The sequence below is a fragment of the Dermacentor variabilis genome, chromosome 4 (genome assembly GCF_050947875.1).
Source record: "Dermacentor variabilis isolate Ectoservices chromosome 4, ASM5094787v1, whole genome shotgun sequence".
Taxonomy (NCBI): Eukaryota; Metazoa; Arthropoda; class Arachnida; order Ixodida; family Ixodidae; genus Dermacentor; species Dermacentor variabilis.
The window spans coordinates 55083902-55102797 of NC_134571.1; the positions used below are offsets into that span (position 1 = coordinate 55083902).

The window sequence follows — 18896 nt, forward strand, 5'->3', positions numbered from 1 at the left end:
GCGCTGTATGCGCACGAACACGTGTCGGTGTTCCTTTATACATTATTTCATGCCGTCAATGGGCGCATGAAAGCAGCCATGCTAAGCCATTCTTCGCCCTCTCCCGTGCTCCTTGCCGTCTTTCTAGGTATTCTGCCCCCTGCTTCGTAGCCTCCCCTTCGGTTATTCTCTTCTCCCGCGCCCAATAACACACATGAACGCTCGGTGGTGACGACTGGCGGCGGTAAGAACGATGAAAAAAATAAAAGCGCGCGTGTGCTTCTGGGGCTGCATCGTGCCGTAGTCTCCGTCCTTTCTCTGGTCGAACCGTTGGGGAAGGGTGGGCTCTTATGCGAAGGGAGCGTGCTTCGCGCGTGCCCGATAGGGAGAGCGAGGCCGGGCGCTGGAGGTTACGTGGGGAGAGCAGTCGAAGTGCAATGGCAGACGGAAGATGCTGAACCGTGCGAACCTGGGCTTTGCGGGCCGCGTTCCCGGAACGATCCCCGCCAGCGACCGCTCGACTCTTCTGTCGCTCGGCGGTGCAACCGGTCTCCTCCCTACCGCGCGCGTGGCTTCGATCTCGTCCCTCTCTTCTAACCCGCGAAGGTTTCTTTCTCCCTTCTGCAGGGGCCCTTACGTCTGCCCGTCTCCCCTGTGCTTTCCCGCATCGGGTCTCTCTCGCTCCCTAACCCTCTTCCTCCTCTCTTCGCCTCCCGTGAGCTCTTGTTTACGCGTCGGCGGGACGCGCTCGGTCTAGCGTCGAGAGAGTTCCGCTCCGCGAGCTCGCTCGTGCAGCGCGCGCGCTCACTTTTTTGTTCGCGTGTCCTCGCGGGACTGATCGTGGATGGCAGGCAGTTCGAACCTGGCTCGTCCCTCAGTTTATTTGCTTAGCAGTCCTATCGCTCTCGGAATCTCGCGGTCTTTTCTGCTACCTGCAAGTCGGAGCGGATACAAGAGCCTACTTGGCTCCGATGGGGCGACCGCTCTAATACAGGGACTCCTCGCTGGGTTAGTTACTATATTTCAGGTCTGTAGGGCGCTTTGAAGCGCGAATTCGGCCTACCGTTACGTCTTTGAGACCCCGCATATGATGCAAGTGTATATGGCGCTCCAAGTTGACCCGCGAATCGGCTTGAAAGGCCGTCTTAGCACTTCCATTGCTTCGCGAAATATGGGCTGTCTAGCCCTGGCGGACCGTTGCTCGTTTTCGCGAGGACGCTAAGCCGTGTGCGATTAGTACGCTTGTAGTGAAGGGTTCTGTAGGGGCGTTTGCTTTTGTGTTTGCAGTCGTACGTCGAGCTTGACCGATATCGTCGCGAGGCTCTCGGCAGACGCTAATGCAAACGTTGTCGTATGGTTATCCTCTGTAAACCTCGAATCTGTCGTGCCATCTGTGCGTGAGCGCGCAGCTGGCGTCTACAGGTAACGCGAGAGGTGCCGCTCACCAGGTGGCGTGCAGTAAGTGGCGCGAAAGGAAGTGACTGGTTTTGACAGCAACCGGAAAATTCTCGGCGCAATCTATTCCTTAATGTCGTGGATGGCAGTAACGTGGGTTCGAGGCTGAATTTATTCTCTTACAGATAAATACGTTGACAGACAACTTTTCTACTTCATGCCGCAGAATGCACGCATATATCGATATGAGAACTTTTTTGGAACCCTTGTAAAACGCACCCTACGCTAAGAAGCAGAGCTGCATTTGGCGCGCATTTTGAACTGGTCGCTAAGAGAGGATACAAGTAATAATGTTATATGGCACCGTAGTGTTGTTACGCGGTCGGCAGCTGTCTCAGCAAATAAAGGTAAACGGGACAATGTTCGTGTCAGTACTCCTTTAGAAGAAAAGCTTTGAATTTGTTTACTGCACTTATAAACCCGTCCTTCTCTCGCCGAGCGACTATGGAGCTAAGTATACCCATCCAGCATATATAGTTTAGCCTTTCTGCCTAGCGAGGATCGTGTCGTGACGGAAACGTAACCGTCTTTTTTCTCCTGCGTCGTTTCATTTAGCGCTAACACATCGTCGCAGGATGCGCAGCTCGGGCGGCAGCCCATCGAAACCCGTGTTCCCAGCGGCGGGTCTCAACGTTGCGTGGCCGATGAGGCAGCGCCGAGCTGCTGCACAGCCGCCGAGTCGAACGCGACGGTGTGCGAATGCCGCCGTTACGGTGCCGTTGTGGGAGGGAGCGGGGCGTCGATGAGGAAGCGGCGGCGGCGGGCGTAGGCGGCGGCGGCGGCGCCCGGCTTTGGCTCAGGGCCTCGGCGGCCGCGCGGAAGGTCATTAAACTCGGCCCAGACGTGATCCGCGCGCGCCGCGTGGCCATCCCGAGTCGACGGCGCGACGACGCCGTGTGTCAATCGTGTCGTCGTGCACCGTTGACATGCTGCTGCACCGCGAGGCTCACGCAAGACACGAAGAAAATAAAGGACGGAAGAACAGTGTAAGCAGTGGCATTGCTGGGAACGGGTTTGAGCTGCTGGAGCGCGCCACCTACTTGGCTGCGGCGTTTTAGTATGCGTTAGTGTGGGCACGGGGTGACCGCTTGTCCCATCGTTTATCTGCGGTCCCAGCGCGGGCATGCATGTTCTAGGAATGGGCATTGCGTTTTCGCCCCACCACCCGAACTCTGATAACGTGAAATTTCTTTCCCCTCTTTTTTTCTGTCTGTTGGTGCTAGGATAAAGTGCGGCCCGATTCCACAAAAGTCTGCGGTGGGGTCAGTTCACGATCGATTGGGCAGCTTCACGCGCCCAATTATTACCGTTGAGGAGAGAGAGACACTAGACAGATCCATTGAAACTGCTGGCGGGTCGTTCAATACGCTCACAAGTTGTCTTTTGCCGGGCCTATTTTGTAGCTTTTCAGTATGGCGAATTTTCGGCGCAACATTACACTTTGTTATAATGAACGAATACGGCAGACTGTGAAACACCGCGCGGTGTCGTAGCAACGCGAGCGTGCGCGAGATACTGCGGCGTTATTGAGACATCGACCGGACAGTGTAAGCTGAAACAGCGTGACTGAAGCGAGGGCACAAAGAAATAAAACGCGCACCACAGGACAAGTGTACTCGTTTCGGTCGTGCTGTTTCGGCTTATATTGAGGATGCCAACGGGCTCTGGACCAAGATGCTACCAATGCGCCGGACGCTGTGCTGGGAACTCCTGGTCCGCCATATAGCAGACGAAAAAGTTCTGGAAAGACTTTTCATATATTTTAGCTGCTTGTCGAATCAGGCTAGCGTTAGCGACCTCACGCATGCGGAGCGCCGTGCCATACCATAGGCGTAGGTGGTCCCGACCAGCGGCGTTTCGTTGCGGGACTATATTATTCCCGTCTTACTTAGCAGGGGTAAACGAGGCGGGTGGGGGTGGCTGCTTTAAAGCCGAGGATCTGTTGCGCACGCATCTAGTCTGTCTCTTCCGCCGCTTTTTGTTACCGTTCTTTCGGCGAGCCGACCGACAAGGCCGGGGGGGTGGGGGGCACGTAACGGTTCTCGCACCCCCACACCGCCCTCTTGTAGCCCGAACTCTGCCGTTGGCCGTCTCTCTCTCGCGTCGGCCATCTGGTGCCGGCGAACGGGAGCTGTCGGTAATTGGTGGCCCGCGCGCACGACGTCGCGGCGTGGGGGTGGGCGGGTGGGCAGCTGCGGTGTTTCAACCGACGGCCGCCACTGTCACGCGCACAACGCGTACTCGAGCCTCGTCTGCAGCCCCCTCCATAGCCGTCATGTGTACCGTGAGTTATGCGAGCTTTGGAGGAGGCTATCCTACACGTTGAGCACGCGCTCACCGCTTTGCCCTCGGCTGCGTTGCCCGGCATTCGGTAGCGCGTCTTATGCGGCGCAAGCTTTTAGATCTTTCGGTTGGGTGCTTCATCATGTTCGGTGAAGTCGGCGATTTTTCGTTTTCGCCCTCTGCCTGCTTACGTGGAGGCTGTGGTTGGTTTATCGCCGAGACAGGGCTGGCCTCTTATCGCATGGTGAATACAACGTTGCATTTAGACGAGGATAAAGAATAACAAAGGCGCAACACATTCTTAACGTTCGTTTATGCTGGTCGTATCGCACCGAGCCAACCCAGCAACAACTTCAGCGCGACATTATCAGAATAGTCGGTGACGCCGTGGGGAGTCCGGTGCAGGGAACAAGAGACTGAAACGTGATAGCGCAGGGTAAACTTGTGTAGCTCACGACTTCGCTATCGCTCTTGAGCTGTCGCTGATTACAACAGCGCGATAATACTTCTGAGAACTTGAAGTGTTGTCAAATAAACTGGCATCGCCTAAGGTTCAAAATGAATAAAACATGAAATGACGTTTCGAGACCGCTACGGGTCCCTTGTTCGCAATGAAGACGAGCGCACCTTAGACGAGTGCCGGTTTATTTGACAATGTATCACCCACGCCTGACGAGTTCTAGTCGAACTTTGGACCATCTGGAAGTGTTGTACAATTGCGGTTCAGCAACATTTTAGCGCGCTTTGAGTGGAATCGTTGCAGTATTTGGTGATTTTGGTGTTGAGCTTTTCGCAGCTTTAGGAGGTTCACTATAGTTACATTCGTCAGTCCCTTAGAATCGTAGAACCGTGTAAGTTTAGGGTCGCAGCGGTCGAAATAAAGAACGAAATCTCCTCGCGTACCAAGCGTGCGGTTGTGGGGATGTAAAGGAACGATTGTCCCATGCTTGTGTGAGATCTAGCTCGCTCGGCCACCGACTCGCCGATTCATTCACAATCTCACTCGCTCGCGTCACGCAGGCACGCTTATGCTGTTTCGCTGCTGTCTGTCAATGAAACTGGTGGTCATCTTTGCCCGATACAGATCGGTGCATCGGCGACACAGTTGAAATTACCCGCACGAAATGTGTCGCATATCTAAACATGATTTTTTTGGCCTTTCTCTTTTCATGTGAGGCCAAGGGTTCATGTTTAGTGTGGGCGACCGTTGTCGATAGGCGGCGCGATGCCTGCGTTTGTCCCGCAGAAGCGTGATCCTCGTAATTAGACGGCATATAGCGCTCACGGCGCTGACGACGGTGATTCGGTAGCGGCGGTCCTTCAGAAAGTGTCGTTGCCACCTCGGCGCCCAAAACTCACTTCCCATCTGTTGCCCTGGCTAAAAGGAAGCAGTAAAATCTTGAAAATAAAGCGCGGTTTGATGGTGGCAGTTTTAACGCCGTCACGAGCGATATTATCCTCCACTGGTGTCTGAGGAGGGAAAAAAAAAAGGCCCTATTAAAAATGAGAAAAGCCCTGCGCGCGTATGGTATACGAAGCACTTGAGCTGTTTCAGAAAGTTGCGATATATATTTGGAGCAAACGCAGAGAGGCTTTGGCTCGAGTTTGCGAACATGCACGGTGGCACGAAGTAGCGGCAGTCGTGATTCGAAGGGGGGGATTGCTTCGCACCTGCGTGAAACGCGCCCACAGGTGTCCGTCGTCTGGCGCACCTTCCGCAGACGTCGACGATGTGTTTCGCCGAAATTTTGCTTTCAAGCACGGTCGTTGGAACGATGGACGACTTCGTCTTGTTGTTTGCCCGTCGCGGAAGATCGTTGTGGTGTCTCTTTGTTAACATTTTTTTTTTCCCCGCCCTGCTTGTTCTCACCGATCGAGGAGAAACCACTTGCTACCTCCCGCTCGCCGTACGTTCTTTATTGAAGAATGCGTATGTGTAAGGGCGTGTGTAGCTGTTCTCCGCTTGTTCAAAGCTTTCTTTCTCTCCTTCGGGTGCTCATTTAAATGCCGAAAGAGGTACAAGAGCCGAGACCATCTCTGTCTATGGCGCCTTTCAGAGTAATCCAGTCGTAAATGGAGCAACGTCAATTGACTATCGCCACCGTTGTCGTTGATTCTAAGGAAAAGCTTCCTTTATACTGAGATTCTTCAGCATCTCTGTCTGACCGTGTAACGTGATTTAGTTATGCGTGGAGTTGTTGATGCTTGTGAGAAGAAACACCGACTGCTCCTCTGCTCCAGCGTACCGTAGTTCACCTCACATATGCTGCGCTTTCAAATCGAAGCTTTCTTTGCCTGCCCTCCCGGGTTATGCGTAGCTGCTGCTGTTTGCTGCTGAGGCGGTCAGTCTCTCAACAGATATATATAGGGAAAGGTTTAATAATGGCAGAGATATCGGCTTGTACATTCCTTTAGCCAGCTACTCTGCACTGAGAAAAGGGGAAGAGGGAACGAAAGAAAAGGGAAGAGGGAACGAAAGAAAAGGGGAAGAGGGAAAGAAAGAAAAGTATGATGAGGAACGATGACGACTGAAGGAAGATGCGAAACATAAAGCAAGCAAGTCTACTCAAAGCCTAGATAGAGAGAATAAGAATATTTATTATGTGACTGTAGCTGGTGGAGGGGCGTCCTCATTTCAGTGTGCCTTGAGCTCGGGCTGCGTCCTGGGCGCTCGGGATTAGCCGTTGCTGATCCTCGAGGTCGGAGATGGCAAAGGCTCGGATCACAAAGCTCGTTGGTATGATTAAGGTTTGGAGGTTTTAGCGGTGCCTGTCTAGCTTTGAGTTCAGACCCGTATTTGAAAAAACAAAAAATCAAATGAGACCTAGATGTCCTGAAAACTAGATTTAACGTCACGCCAAGGACCTAAAATAAAGTCCTCCGGCAACAGTTGGCTGTCGAGGCCCGCAAGCTCATTAGCCAACTTCTCTCGCTCTTCCACGTGCAGAGCGCAGTCACGCAGCACATGTCCTATAGTCTCGTGCACATGACATGGCTCACAGTCTGTAGACGGTGCGTCGCAATAAGTGCCATTACCCACGCACGAACGCCACCCCCAGCCTAAGTCTGTTGCAGAATACTGGCACAGCTGCGCTGAATTTTTTTTGTGGTATTCTAAATTTTATGTTGCAGTCCAATCTCTGGAGTCGTCTGTGGCGATTCTCCGGATAGGCACAGCTAGTGCTTCTTTGTCGCCTTTCGTATGATACTTGAGAGAAGGCAGTTGGCGTCCTCCTGTCTGTGTAGATTTCAACACATATCGCTTGACTAAAGATCCGTTTCATACATACCGCTTGACTAAAGATCCGTTTCACACAGATTCCTCTCCTCTCGTCAGTGCGCGTACAGAACTACACCTTCTCGGTGACTGGAAGCTCGCATCCACGGCTCTGCGCTGGCGCGGACCCGTGTTTCCGTCTCAGAACAAACATGTGCGTTGGGTCTGCATAAATGTTTTCTTTTTTCTCCGCATAAGTTAATTATTGTAATAGCGTATCTGGCCAATTATTGCGTAAGTGGTCGTTGCGCCATAAGCAGCAAAGACTACTGTTGCGATCGACTGCCGGTGACGTTGCACATTTGCATTTGCCAATGACTTCAGCGCATTCTATCCCGGTTTTCGTGCCACTGACATGTCTTTTCGTGCTCGCGCAATATGTTTTTTTCCATATTCGACAACAGCAGTCATCTTTCTTTCTTTATTTAGACGCTCTGAGAATGCGCATTCGCTACAAGCGTAGATTTTCTGAGGGCGAGGAGTGTACGACGTTCGATGTATACGCTCGGGGTATTCACTATAACGACTGGCTCTGCGTCAACGTGGTCGAGAAGTACGGATGATGGAGACGAAGCCTGGAAAGAGCGATGTAGACGGAACAGCAGCGCCTCTTCTTTCACGCGTTTCGTGCACATACGAAGCCCTTGCACATGGCATTGGCCTTCTGCGCGAACGAATTTCCATTAACCGATATTCCATTCCGTTACGAAATGCGTGCCAGCGCTCGTTTAGTGGGTGGAAGGAGGCGGAAAATTCATTACCGCACACCTGTTGCTTGAGGGTCGCCATAGTTATTTCGTTTTCCCTTATTTTCGTCTCGGCAGACCCAATCTGCCCCGGCGTGTACAGCTATCGGTTGGGTTCCCGTTTTGCGTTTCGTGTTGTATTGTCTCCCCTTTCTCCGTACCCTCTCTCCCCTCTCTTCCTTGCCAGTTCAAAAGGGGCGTGCGGACACGTTGTCGCGAGGCGCTGCCGTGCCGTGCTCGGCCACGCACAGGGCTGCATTGTAAATAGATTTTCTTTTGAAACCTTGGTGCGAGGAAACCTCATATGCCAATTTTCTTTCTCTCTATCGGTGATCTTGCTGTGTTCTTTCTTTTGGTGGTTTTCGTGCAACGTTTACACGCGGCAGTATCATGTGACCGTTGTTTGTATGCAGATAAAAGTGCATGCCTGTGCTTTTAATTAAAAAGTCTCAGTTGGTAGTGCGCATTTTCGTGACCTGTCTTTCTCATTGTCTCGTTTTTCTTTGCCATTTGCAATTATGCGTCGAGACCAACTCGCCCGGTCCTCTACCTTATTGTTTTCGTCCCTGACAACGTCCCGACGCCAATTCCTCCTCTCCTCTCGTCGGTGCGCGTACAGAACAACACCTCCTCGGTGACTGGAAGCTCGCATCCACGGCTCTGCGCTGGCGCGGACCCGTGTTTCCGTCTCAGAACAAACATGCGGGCGATAGCATAGAGACAACAGTGTTGATTAGGGGTCAAACACGAGGAGAGATCGCATCTTAGTTAAGATTTAGGCGTTAATGCGTGTAACAGGCAATGTTAGAGCAACGGAATGGTGAGCCAAGGGAAGGGAAACGCAGCCGAGTGCGGCATAGTTAGGTAAGGTGAAGGTGACGTGCTTACGAAATTTGCGGTTACAGGGCGAGATCGGTTCTTTCCTGGCTTCTGTCTGTCGAGAACTTACGAAGGCGGCTATACAAGGTCAGCGCAATCGGGCACGCGGACGAATGAGAGCTGGCCTTCTCGCTTCCGTGCATGCTCGGCGTGACATTTGCCGTGATGTCCGGCCTCACGATGCTATTCTGGACATTTCGTGGCTGACATATTGATCATCGTGCCTGCTATTGCTGGCTGAAACTATAGTAGTCACGTGCTCCTCTCAGAGTTCCTCAAGCAAGAAAACATGATGGAATTCGACTGCGTCCAAAAAAAAAAAAAAACAAACTTGGATGCGGAGTTCTCGCTTTACGGTACATTTTGCAATCGGCCACGGCCATGCTTTCTTTCGTTCTTTCTTTCTCGTTTCAATCTGTGCCGCAAGCACCGATGATCACTGTTCCTGCATGGCGATCTCTTCGACAATTGCGTCTGGCTCGCGCACCTCGGTTCTCTTATATCAGCGCGATCCCTGACGCCACCTCTGCTCGACAAGCGGTGGTTGCGCAACATTGCAACCGGAGCCCACGTGGTCTTTCTTTCTTTCTTTTTCTTTTCCCCGAGCGCTGTGCTGCCGCGGTCACGTCGGCGTCCTTCGAGAGCTGCTGCCGCTCTTTCTCTCGTTTTCCGGAGCGGTTGCTCGCGTCGAGCGAAGGAGCAAGGCGAAGGAGAGCGCATCGCGAAGGGGTCGTCGTCGAGGCGAGCGGAGGAAATCCGCTAAACAAAAGCGGCCGGCGACGGCGCCTCGTTGTGCATCTGACGTAATAGGAAGTTTACGCGGAAGCGACCCATAGCGGTGCGTGCCTTTAATGCTTTCGAGGCGTCCCTCTCACTGAACACCGATACACGAGGTGCGCGGTGGCGTCATTGCGGTCGCAGTCTCGTACAGTCAGCCACAAAAGTTTACTGACCACGGCATCTCGGGAAACGTTGAATTTCCGGGCGGCTCCGTAACAGTAGCCACTAAAGAAGCCGTACTTCACAATGCTGTTCGCGTATGCCAGTAGAGGTTGTAAATGCGAATACCAGGCTGCGTTGGGAGTCTGTGCAGATATTGAGTTCGTTTTCTTTCTCAAAACCCGTGGTCCGTAAAATTTTGTGGTCGACTGTACGTGCCCATGGAGTTTAGTAATAAAATCGCTGTCGGGAAATGCGGCTCTGGAGTCGCTCAGCTACAGGAATGTAAATTATTGTATAGTACACGAATCTGGTCTGGACTTTCTGCTTGTACATTCAGACGTTGTGGCTTTATTTGCCGTGGTTTATCTGCATGGGCCTTTATCGGCTTCAACTTAGAACCAGTAGTAATCTTCCAAACGCGAAAGGCAATGACTGCGCTCGTGAATGATCACTGCGAATTGTTGCATTAATAACGCCATGTTTTGTTGAGAGTGATCAATACATCGAAAGCCACGAAGCCGTTCGAAGCCAGAAGGACGAAGTTTAGACAAATCCATGTACTAACCGTCATTTCCGTGCTGGCTGAACCGCCGTGCTTGCAGCTTCCGTGTATGGATGGATGGATGGATGGATGGATGCTATGAGCGTCCCCTTTGGAACGGGGCAATGGGTGGCGCCACAAGCTGTTGTTATTGTACTGCCTAATCTGCTAGCAATGTTAAAAAACAAACAAACAGAAAACAAGAAGGCACTAGCCCCAGAGCTGCCTCTGGTAGTTTTTCTAGGGAACTATTACACTAAGCGAAAAAAAAAAAAAGGAGTGACACGTTACCTCGATCCATCACTCCAGATGTCGAATCTATAAGGAAGTAAAAAAATAATTTTCCTTCCTCCATGGGTTGGATTCTGTGAATATGACCCCAACATGGCTTCCCCGACGCCGTTTGTAGTCTTCCTGGCTGTCTTCAAATCACATATAACGGCGGCTCTTGTTCGATTATTGTGCTTTAATTGAGCGTGGTGCTTACATATACACTGGCGCACCATCAAACGACTCTGTAGCGCTGCTGCGCCGCGTATAGCACACGCCCATGCATGGCGTCGTCTTCGAGGTGTCCTAATCCTTTTCACTAAATGCCGGGAAGACAACCGCTTAGGCTGTTATTCTTTGCGCAGCTGGCACGGTGAGAAGTTACGTGTTATCCCTGTCCTCCTTGCTCCATGTAGTACCGTGCGCGGAAACTGTGAATATGAGACCGCTATCCGTGGACGTCACGAAAACTCTCCTCGTCGTCGTACCTTGAGCCGCTCTGGCTCGATTGTGCGTTGCGAATTATATCGTTGTCGAGGTGGGCTAAAAGAACACCAACGCTGTACGTTTTCGCCTCTGAGGAGCGGCTATGCCGCGTCGGTCATATAATCGTGCTGCTGTATATCATACCTCAACGACAGTACTATTTTTCGGTTACATTTTTGTACTATCTTTCGGTTACATTTTTATTATCGCGCCCTCGTTTCGCATCTTTTCGGTATAGCATTGGACGCCGCACTCCGGCCGCTTCGTCCCCGGAGATTCGCGGCGAAGGTGCTGCTCCCGCTGCGTGTGCGATAAACATTAGTGTGGTCGCTTCTTGCTTCGAAATACGACTAAACAACCCACCTTTTGCGCCAGCCTTAATGTGTTCTTTTCACTTTCGCCCTCCAGCTGCAGCAGCGGTCGTGGCTGCATCGGCGGTGGCGCGAATTTGATATAAGCGCGCCTTTTCCGTTGCGTTTGCTGTATTGCTGCCGCGTTTGTTGTGCCCGGACGCGGGAGTCGGTTCGCGTTAATGACCGCGTTGGCAGTTTGTATACTTCCGAGTTTGGATAAATGGGGCGCCAGGCCCTCTCATGTGTTCGTTTACTTCTTACATAGACTCACGAAATAAAAAAAATACAAACATCTGTGGCTCCAGTGAGTGAGGTTTCATTTTCATTCGCCTTACGGTGAAAACGTACTCATTTTTAATTCGAACGACATTTTTTTTTCGCCATGTCCTACTCTGGATTGTGATTATCCGCTCTTAAGATTCGCGCACTGTGAGGCGAATAAGCGCTTCGTGCTTCGAGAAAACTTTGCGTTGTCATGGCACACTTACGAAATTCGAGCACCTGTCTCTAAAGCGTGGTCAGGTTATCTGCGTGCTTATACGTGACGACCGTTGCCGAAGGGCTGCTCACAGAAAGTTGCAAACATTGAGGCAGTGGACAAATAGAAAGGGCAACTAAAGAAACGACAAATAGGCCAGACTAGCGACTGCGCAGAGAAGCAGAACTGCATAGTGTCCCTTTGTGGGGAGATCCTAAACCAGGGTCTTCGTTACCGTCCAAGAGAAACGGAAGTTTTGCCACATTTATATCGCTATGTCTCTCATCGACAACGCTCGCAGTTAAAGCTGCCAATCACATCAATTAATAAGTGTGTTCTCGTGAGGGCCAGCGCGACCCAGAGGTGAGTCAGTACTTGTATGTATTGCAGCGTGGAAGGCCAGGGGGTAGCTATCGTATCAATTAATCAAGTTTGCGAATGCAACTGTTCTTGTTCCACGGAGTGGGCTTAGGAGGCAAGAAAACGTTTCATGCAAGCAAGCGTGAAGTTCCCTATGAGATCGACTTTTGACTCTTGCGGTTTTACCCCTTTACCGTGGCGCAAAGACATGGTCAGAAGCCCTAGCTCTAGCAGCGTCACCTTTAGAGGTTTTCGTCCTCACGCGCAAAGGAGTGTATTAATGGTGTTAAACGGCTCTGGTCTTGAGGCGGGGACAGGGGACGCGAACAGTAATTGAATCAAATGCACACCGGTGCCTCTCTACTAGCAGACAAGTAGTATACATTCCTGTTATGCACAGTTACGTTGACAACTGATTTACCAGATGTCGCAAGGGATGCTATTGCTCCCAGCTACGTCTCGCTGTGGCGAGGTATCGTAAACATTTATCCTGCCGCTGTGGACCAGCCAGAAACTGGCGACTGAGCTGGTGACAAGGTATTGTCGCGTTGCGTCTAACCAATACGTCTGCATTAGTGGGGCGTTAGGTAGCTGGCACACCATAATAAATATCATTTCCTATCACGATATGCTTGCACGTCATGTTGATGCTTTTGCGTTTGTGTTTCGTCTGTGTTCCCGCAGGTTCCAATGTGAGCGCCGGCTGCAGAACAGCGGGAACCCTGGACGTAGGAGAGCTCGTCGAGCTTGGAGGAGGAGGTGGAGGCGGTGGCGGTGGCGCCAAGGGTTCCCGTCCCAGCGACATCCTCATGGAGGCGTTGCTGGAGCCCTCCCGCGAGGTGGGCTTCGCCGCTGTGCTGCCTGTTAATGCTCAGCACGCGCGCCGTATGTGTATACGTGTATTTATATCCCCCATATTTTGCCATCAAAATTGTTAGCATGGCCTGCCCTGCGGCGAAGGGTCAAGGGCGACCGCGGCCAATTCTTGCCGCAGGGAATGGATCCAAGGATAAGCCAGCGGGTGTCCTCGTCGGCCTTTTGCCCCGTGCCTTTCTTTTTGGCGCGCGCTCTCCACGAAATGACTTGTCAAGAACAAGCCGTCAGCTTGTCACACTTTTTTTTTCTGCCTTATTTTCTTCTCATTGACGCCCACTCTCTCACGCGTACGTCTCGGATACGATAGGGTTATCGGCAAGGCGAATGCCGATACTAGGCGCCGGCCGTTACTGACTGCCAAGCATATCGGCTGGTGTTTGTAGCGCTTTATCGCGTGCCCACCCGAACTGTTGCTAACACCGCTGTACGGATCTTTTCCGCGTTGTGCTCGTAGGCCGGCCGTGCCGATTATTGGGGATGCATTTTGTGTGCCGCCATTCGGGCCGCGGACTTCATTTATCACAGCTCCGTAAGTCAACAGCTCTGCAAGGTTCCACATAAACCTTCGAATTTTATTATCAAGAGTGTTGTGCTGGGTTGTTCCGCCGTAGGGGCTGAGCCATTGATTCCTGCGTCACTTCACGGAACCCAACAAACGGAATGCGAGGAGGCTGACAGAAAAACTCCCTTGGTGCGGGCTCACGTACACCCCCTCGTTCTTTGCAGCTGCATCCTTTGACTTCTGATGAGCTGTCGTTTCTTTGTTTGATGTCTCACGACGTGTATGCAAACTGAACCGCGCCGTATCGCGCAAACGTAAGGGACAGCCGGCCTTAGCCGCGAACGGCCGGCTGGTCTGTTGCTTTTTTTTTGTTTTTGTTTTTCAATTGGTGTGCATAGCGAACGAAGTGCAACACTTGATTGGAGTGCTTTACAACGTACCGCTGGTGAACACCGGGCCATAGCCAACAACCCCAGCCGTGACTCGTAAGGAAGGCTCGTAAAGCACAAAGACTAATTCATATATTTCGCCATTAATCCTGGCTACGTGCAGCCAAACTGGCGACGTCTAGGCTAGTAAGCTCCGGGTAGATGGCCTGGCCCCGTTAGCGCCCGCTGCGGAGCCAGCGCATTTGGAGCATGACTCGCAGTCCGGCGCCTTTTGTCGCCTAGTCCGCTTCGGACAAAATGCGTTTGCATGGCGCCATCGCACGCGTTTCTCCCAAGTTCACGCAGCGGGCGTTCGCAACGTGTTGCTTTGTGCTGTATAGGAAGGTCCGAGGTCAGACGGAATCCACAGAGCCCCGCTCTGAATATCTCCACGCCGCGAAAGCACCCGCGTACTTAGATTTAAGTGCACGTTAAAGAATCCCAGGTGGTCAGAATTTCCGGAGTCCTCCACTACGGCGTGCCTCATGGTCAGAAAGTGGTTTTTGGCACGTAAAACCACACAATACGAATATTTCAACGCCGTCGATTTCGCCATCTAGGCTGTACTTCGATCGGCTTGTGAGAAATAAAATAAAATGGACAGCGGTCGGAATAGCGTGCTTCTTTTTTTGTTGTTGTTGTTTAGCGGCTTGGCTGTAATAAGAAAAAGTTATCGTTCGCGCGTTTCCTTTTAGGATGCATTATACTAAACGCCGCGCAGTTGCCCAGTGACTGTGTTGCACAATCCCCCCCTCCACCCCCCCCACCCCCCCAGCATGTTACTGCTTCACGCGCTGCCCGCTCCACGGTGCCTCTAAAGCCGTACCCTTCTGCTGCGGCGTACGGCGTCGCGGATTCACTTCCCGACTGCATTCTTACAAAGGCAGAGTGCAAAAGCTTGTGTGTTCTTGAGATTTATGCACGTTAAAGCATCGGAAACGCTCGAAATTATTTCGGAGCTATCCACACGATGCCTCTCATAGATATAGCCCCGATGTTGCAATCAATCAATCATTCGATCAATCAGTCGTGCTTCTTTATACAGGTCACGAAGAGGCACCTTTCAGCACGCGCCAGCCTCCATTGCGCGCTTTAAGCAGCATTTGTATCCCACTAAGATATTTGTTTTCGGGCCTGTAAGAGGAAACATTGGTCGTGCTTATGGACTTGAGCCCATTGACGCTAGTGACCTGGGCGCATCACTGTTGTGACTTCGGGGCGCAGGATGAGAGACGGACTCTTTGAGCAAACGAAAAGGAAACGAAAAACTGCGAACAATATGTACAAAGGTAGCATAAGATAGCGTATGTGTAGGGGGTTAAGAGCGCACCAGACCGACTGGGTGACTGACTGCTAGCGACTCTGTCTCTGAACAATGTCTGGCCTTCAATCTCCTTGCCGACCCATCGTCGGTAGGAATGGGGCGCATCGGATGCTAACGTCACTCGCGTCACATTCCTTGTCGCAGGAGGTGTTGGGATTGTTGGTGCTAAGTGCTACAGGACCTCTTTGACCAGCTGGAAGGGGTCAGCAGTTCAAAAGAAACTTTCGAGGCTCGAATAGTGGCATAGAGGCAAGGCCCTCGAGGAGGCAAGCAGTCCGTTGATGTTTGAAGCGTAGGCACATGGGCAACCACCTCAGAAGAACGCGCGGAGTCAAGGTGTGTCTGTGTGTTTGGGGGGGGGGGGGGAGGGTGAGTGCAGAGGCTCCTGTCGCCTCGATCATAGGCACGCAGTCAGGCACAATAATCAGTAAGCTCTATCGGCAGCGCATTTAGGCAGGGGCTTGGTGAATTCTGGGCCCTGCCTACTTGCCAGAGACCGTTCGCTCGCAGGATTAAGTCGGCCATCGCGTTTGCCCAACTGTCACGGTTGTCAGCAGTGCCCTCAGGTGCCTCGCGTGATTTTTCCCGTCCGTACGCTGCTCTCGGGTACCTTATAGTTTACGCATGACAACCAAGCTACGGCCAAGTTATGGTACCAGATACGTTTAATAATTCACCATTTTGACATTAAGCAATTTAGGCATTGCGCAGTGTTCGTGCGACGGTGCCGGTCGGTCGCATACGTGCAGATAAATTCCACGTTCCGCATTAGTATGAATTACCCGCCCTCCCGCCTTCTCAACTGTCTCTTCTCGATCGAAAATGACAAAAAGAAAAGAAATGTACCGCACCACTCAAGCTACGATATCATGCAACAGTGCGCAAGACTGTAGCCCGTGCGATCTGCTTCTGTTTCTCAGAGGCCAACCGTTTCTGGGGCATGGGATATATGTGGTTTCCAAACCAATGCGCCCTCTGGATAAGATTCAGATTTTGAACTCTATGCTTTTGCTAGTTGCATGCAGCGGAAGTGCCTGCAGGAGCCAGAAACAGCTCACGACCGCTGTGTTTTAGACACTACGCAGAAGTTCTGCAGGCGTTCGACTTATAGCTTGTCTCTCAATATTCGTAAAGCTTGCCCTCTTCCCTGAAGTCAGTCGGATTTCGAGTCTTCTGAACAGCCGGCTACCTGGGTGAGCCCTTGCCGGGTGGTCAGCGGGGGCGGAAACTGAAACTTAGCGGGTCAATAAACAGTAAAGAGAAAACAATACGCTGAGCTGTATTAGTATATGCTAATAAAAGTTGGGAGGAAAATAACGTAGGAGCAGTCACTCTTTTTAAATGCGATTAGCATCCTTTGCCTACTTCAACCGTTTTGAGCCTATCCATCCATCCATCCGCCTGCCCACCCATCCATCCAACCTTCCTTTTTCTCTCTCTTACGCGGACCCAGTAGCCCAAGCTTTCTACCTGCTTGGGCCAATATGTATGTGTACGTGGGCGTAATGCTGTCGTGGTCGTTCAAGTGTCGTCATTGTAGCTTCGTGATCTTACTCGTCATGGCGTCGTCGTCACCCCTTCTACTCCAACCAAGTGATCCAAGCTGTGTAATAGCTTGGGCCACTAGGTATGTGCTCGTGATGCCTTTGTGGTCGTTCCAGTGTCGTCATCCGACTGTCGTGATGCTGTCTTCGTCAAGCCATCGTTGTCATACCATCGTCGTCATGCAGTCCTCGACACGCTGTCGTTTTATAATCGTCATCACTTCAGTAACGTCATCCCATAACGCCATACCTTCGTCGTTATACCGACTTCACCGTTCCATAGATGTCAACATTTTTTCGCCATTCATTCTGTAACCGTACTGTTGTCATTAAATTGCGATGGTCATTCCATTGTCGTCATTCAAACTTCGACGTCCGACTGTCGTCGTGCCGTCGTCGTCACGCTGTCCTTTTACGATCTTCTTCACTTCAGTAACGACATCCCATATCGTCATGCCGTCACCGTCATACCACTTTCGTTGATCCATCGACATCATTCCTTGTTCGTCATTGTATCGAATTCATGACGCCGTTGTCGTGCAGTCGTGGCATTTGCGTCGTCGTCAGACAGTCGCTAATATGCAGCCATTGTCATACCGTTGTCGTCATGCCATCGTCGTCATCCGCTTGTCATACCGTCAGCATGACGCCATTGTTGTCATAGGCTCATCGACATCTCATTGTCCCCATGTGTTCGTTATACCATAATCATTTAAGAATCGACATCTTATTGTCGTCATGCCGTCTTCATTATACAGCTTTTATCCCTTTCATGGACGCCATTCCTTTTTCATTCCATCGTCATCACTGCGTCAACATCACGCAGTCGTCATCATGCATGGGTGACCTTGGCAAAGAAGTGCTATACAAAGTGGGACGATATCGGAGTATGTGGCAGCATCGCATTCAAGTCTCAGGATTACCACTAGCTACGTTAAATAAACGTGAGTTCAGGAATACGGTGTGTCGTTACACTGCTCGAATGTTAATCGCATTACCCTCGACAGTAAACGTAAGACAAGTTTTGCCGTAATCTTTTTAGTGATTGGTCACTGTAATCTAAAGCAGTTTTGAAAGAACTTTTAATCGGTTACTATTTTTCGGTAACGTGTACAAGTCTGATCGTAGTGTTCGTTTTTCTCGCTGTCCCTGTTGTGAATATCATTGCTAGATGATTATTGCACTGCGGATTAATTATTTCGCTTAGGCCCTTGCTGCACATAGCACTCAGTGACATAAACACTGAAGGCGGTGAACAGTCATCTTAACTAAAAAAGAAAGAAAAATGGCACGTACAGATTTTACTTCAAAATGCGGCTGATGTGACGCCGCGTTAGGCGGACAGCAATGCACAAAAAAAAAAGAGTGCAAATAATCGTACCATATCAAACCGATGGCGGAATACAAACACACATTTAACAGACGCCATTAATGTGTACATTACCACCGCACGCTGAACAAACCAGGTACAGTCGTCGTCAGACTTAACCCGAACAGCGAAGACATCTCTAGCAGCATAATTTTAACAATCGGCTGCAAGGATCAAGCATCGAATGTTTTGAAAGCAAGGTGTATTGAGCCATCGCATTCAAGGCACCCCGGCCGGAAATCTACAGCACCGTCCGCAGGAGAAGCAAGAAGGTGCCCAAGGCGCGTTACGGTTAAGTAAGGCGGATGCTGTACGCTGATTTCAGTTACAGCACGGCAAGCCTTGTGCGACGCAGTATCAGTGCGCCCGAAATGCGCTCGCTTCCGGCGCCATACGCGCGGGGTTGTTGACGAGTTTCCGCATATGCGGCTCGCACGCGCCGACAGGGCAGAAACGCGGCCGCCGGGCGCCTTCGATCGGGTGGGCCGGGGCCCCAGGCGTGGGTGACGCCGGGAAAAAACTCGCGCGGGCCGCGGGCTGCGGCAGCGAGTGATTCAGAGCCCGCATGCATTCGCCGGACGGGCCGAAACGCTCGTCATCGGCTCTGGCGTCGCTGTCGCCGCTAGGGGGGTCCCAACGGCGCGGCGCGCACAACTCGACTCTTGACGCCTTGCGCGCGCGTCTGTCTTGCGTTCACTCAACGAAAAGCGCGGGAAGCTCGCACGCCGTCGCGCACCGCGTGCTCAAAGGACTCGGAAAGGCGTGCGCGTTTTCCAGCTGTCGGCGACGAGCGTTGTTCGTTTG

The 18896-nt window shown here is 51.6% G+C and overlaps 1 protein-coding gene across 2 annotated transcripts in view; it reads left to right on the forward strand.

The window, feature by feature from the left end:
* brat (tripartite motif-containing protein brain tumor) overlaps positions 1–18896 on the forward strand; it is a 115687-nt gene that overhangs the window by 30719 nt on the left and 66072 nt on the right. For both annotated transcript variants that reach the window (XM_075689138.1, XM_075689140.1), the window contains exon 2: positions 12734–12888. Coding sequence is in view for 1 of the 2 variants with exons in the window: in XM_075689140.1 (XP_075545255.1) it covers positions 12859–12888 (30 nt within the window). In the remaining variant the exon portion in view is untranslated. The remainder of the gene's footprint in view (positions 1–12733; positions 12889–18896) is intronic.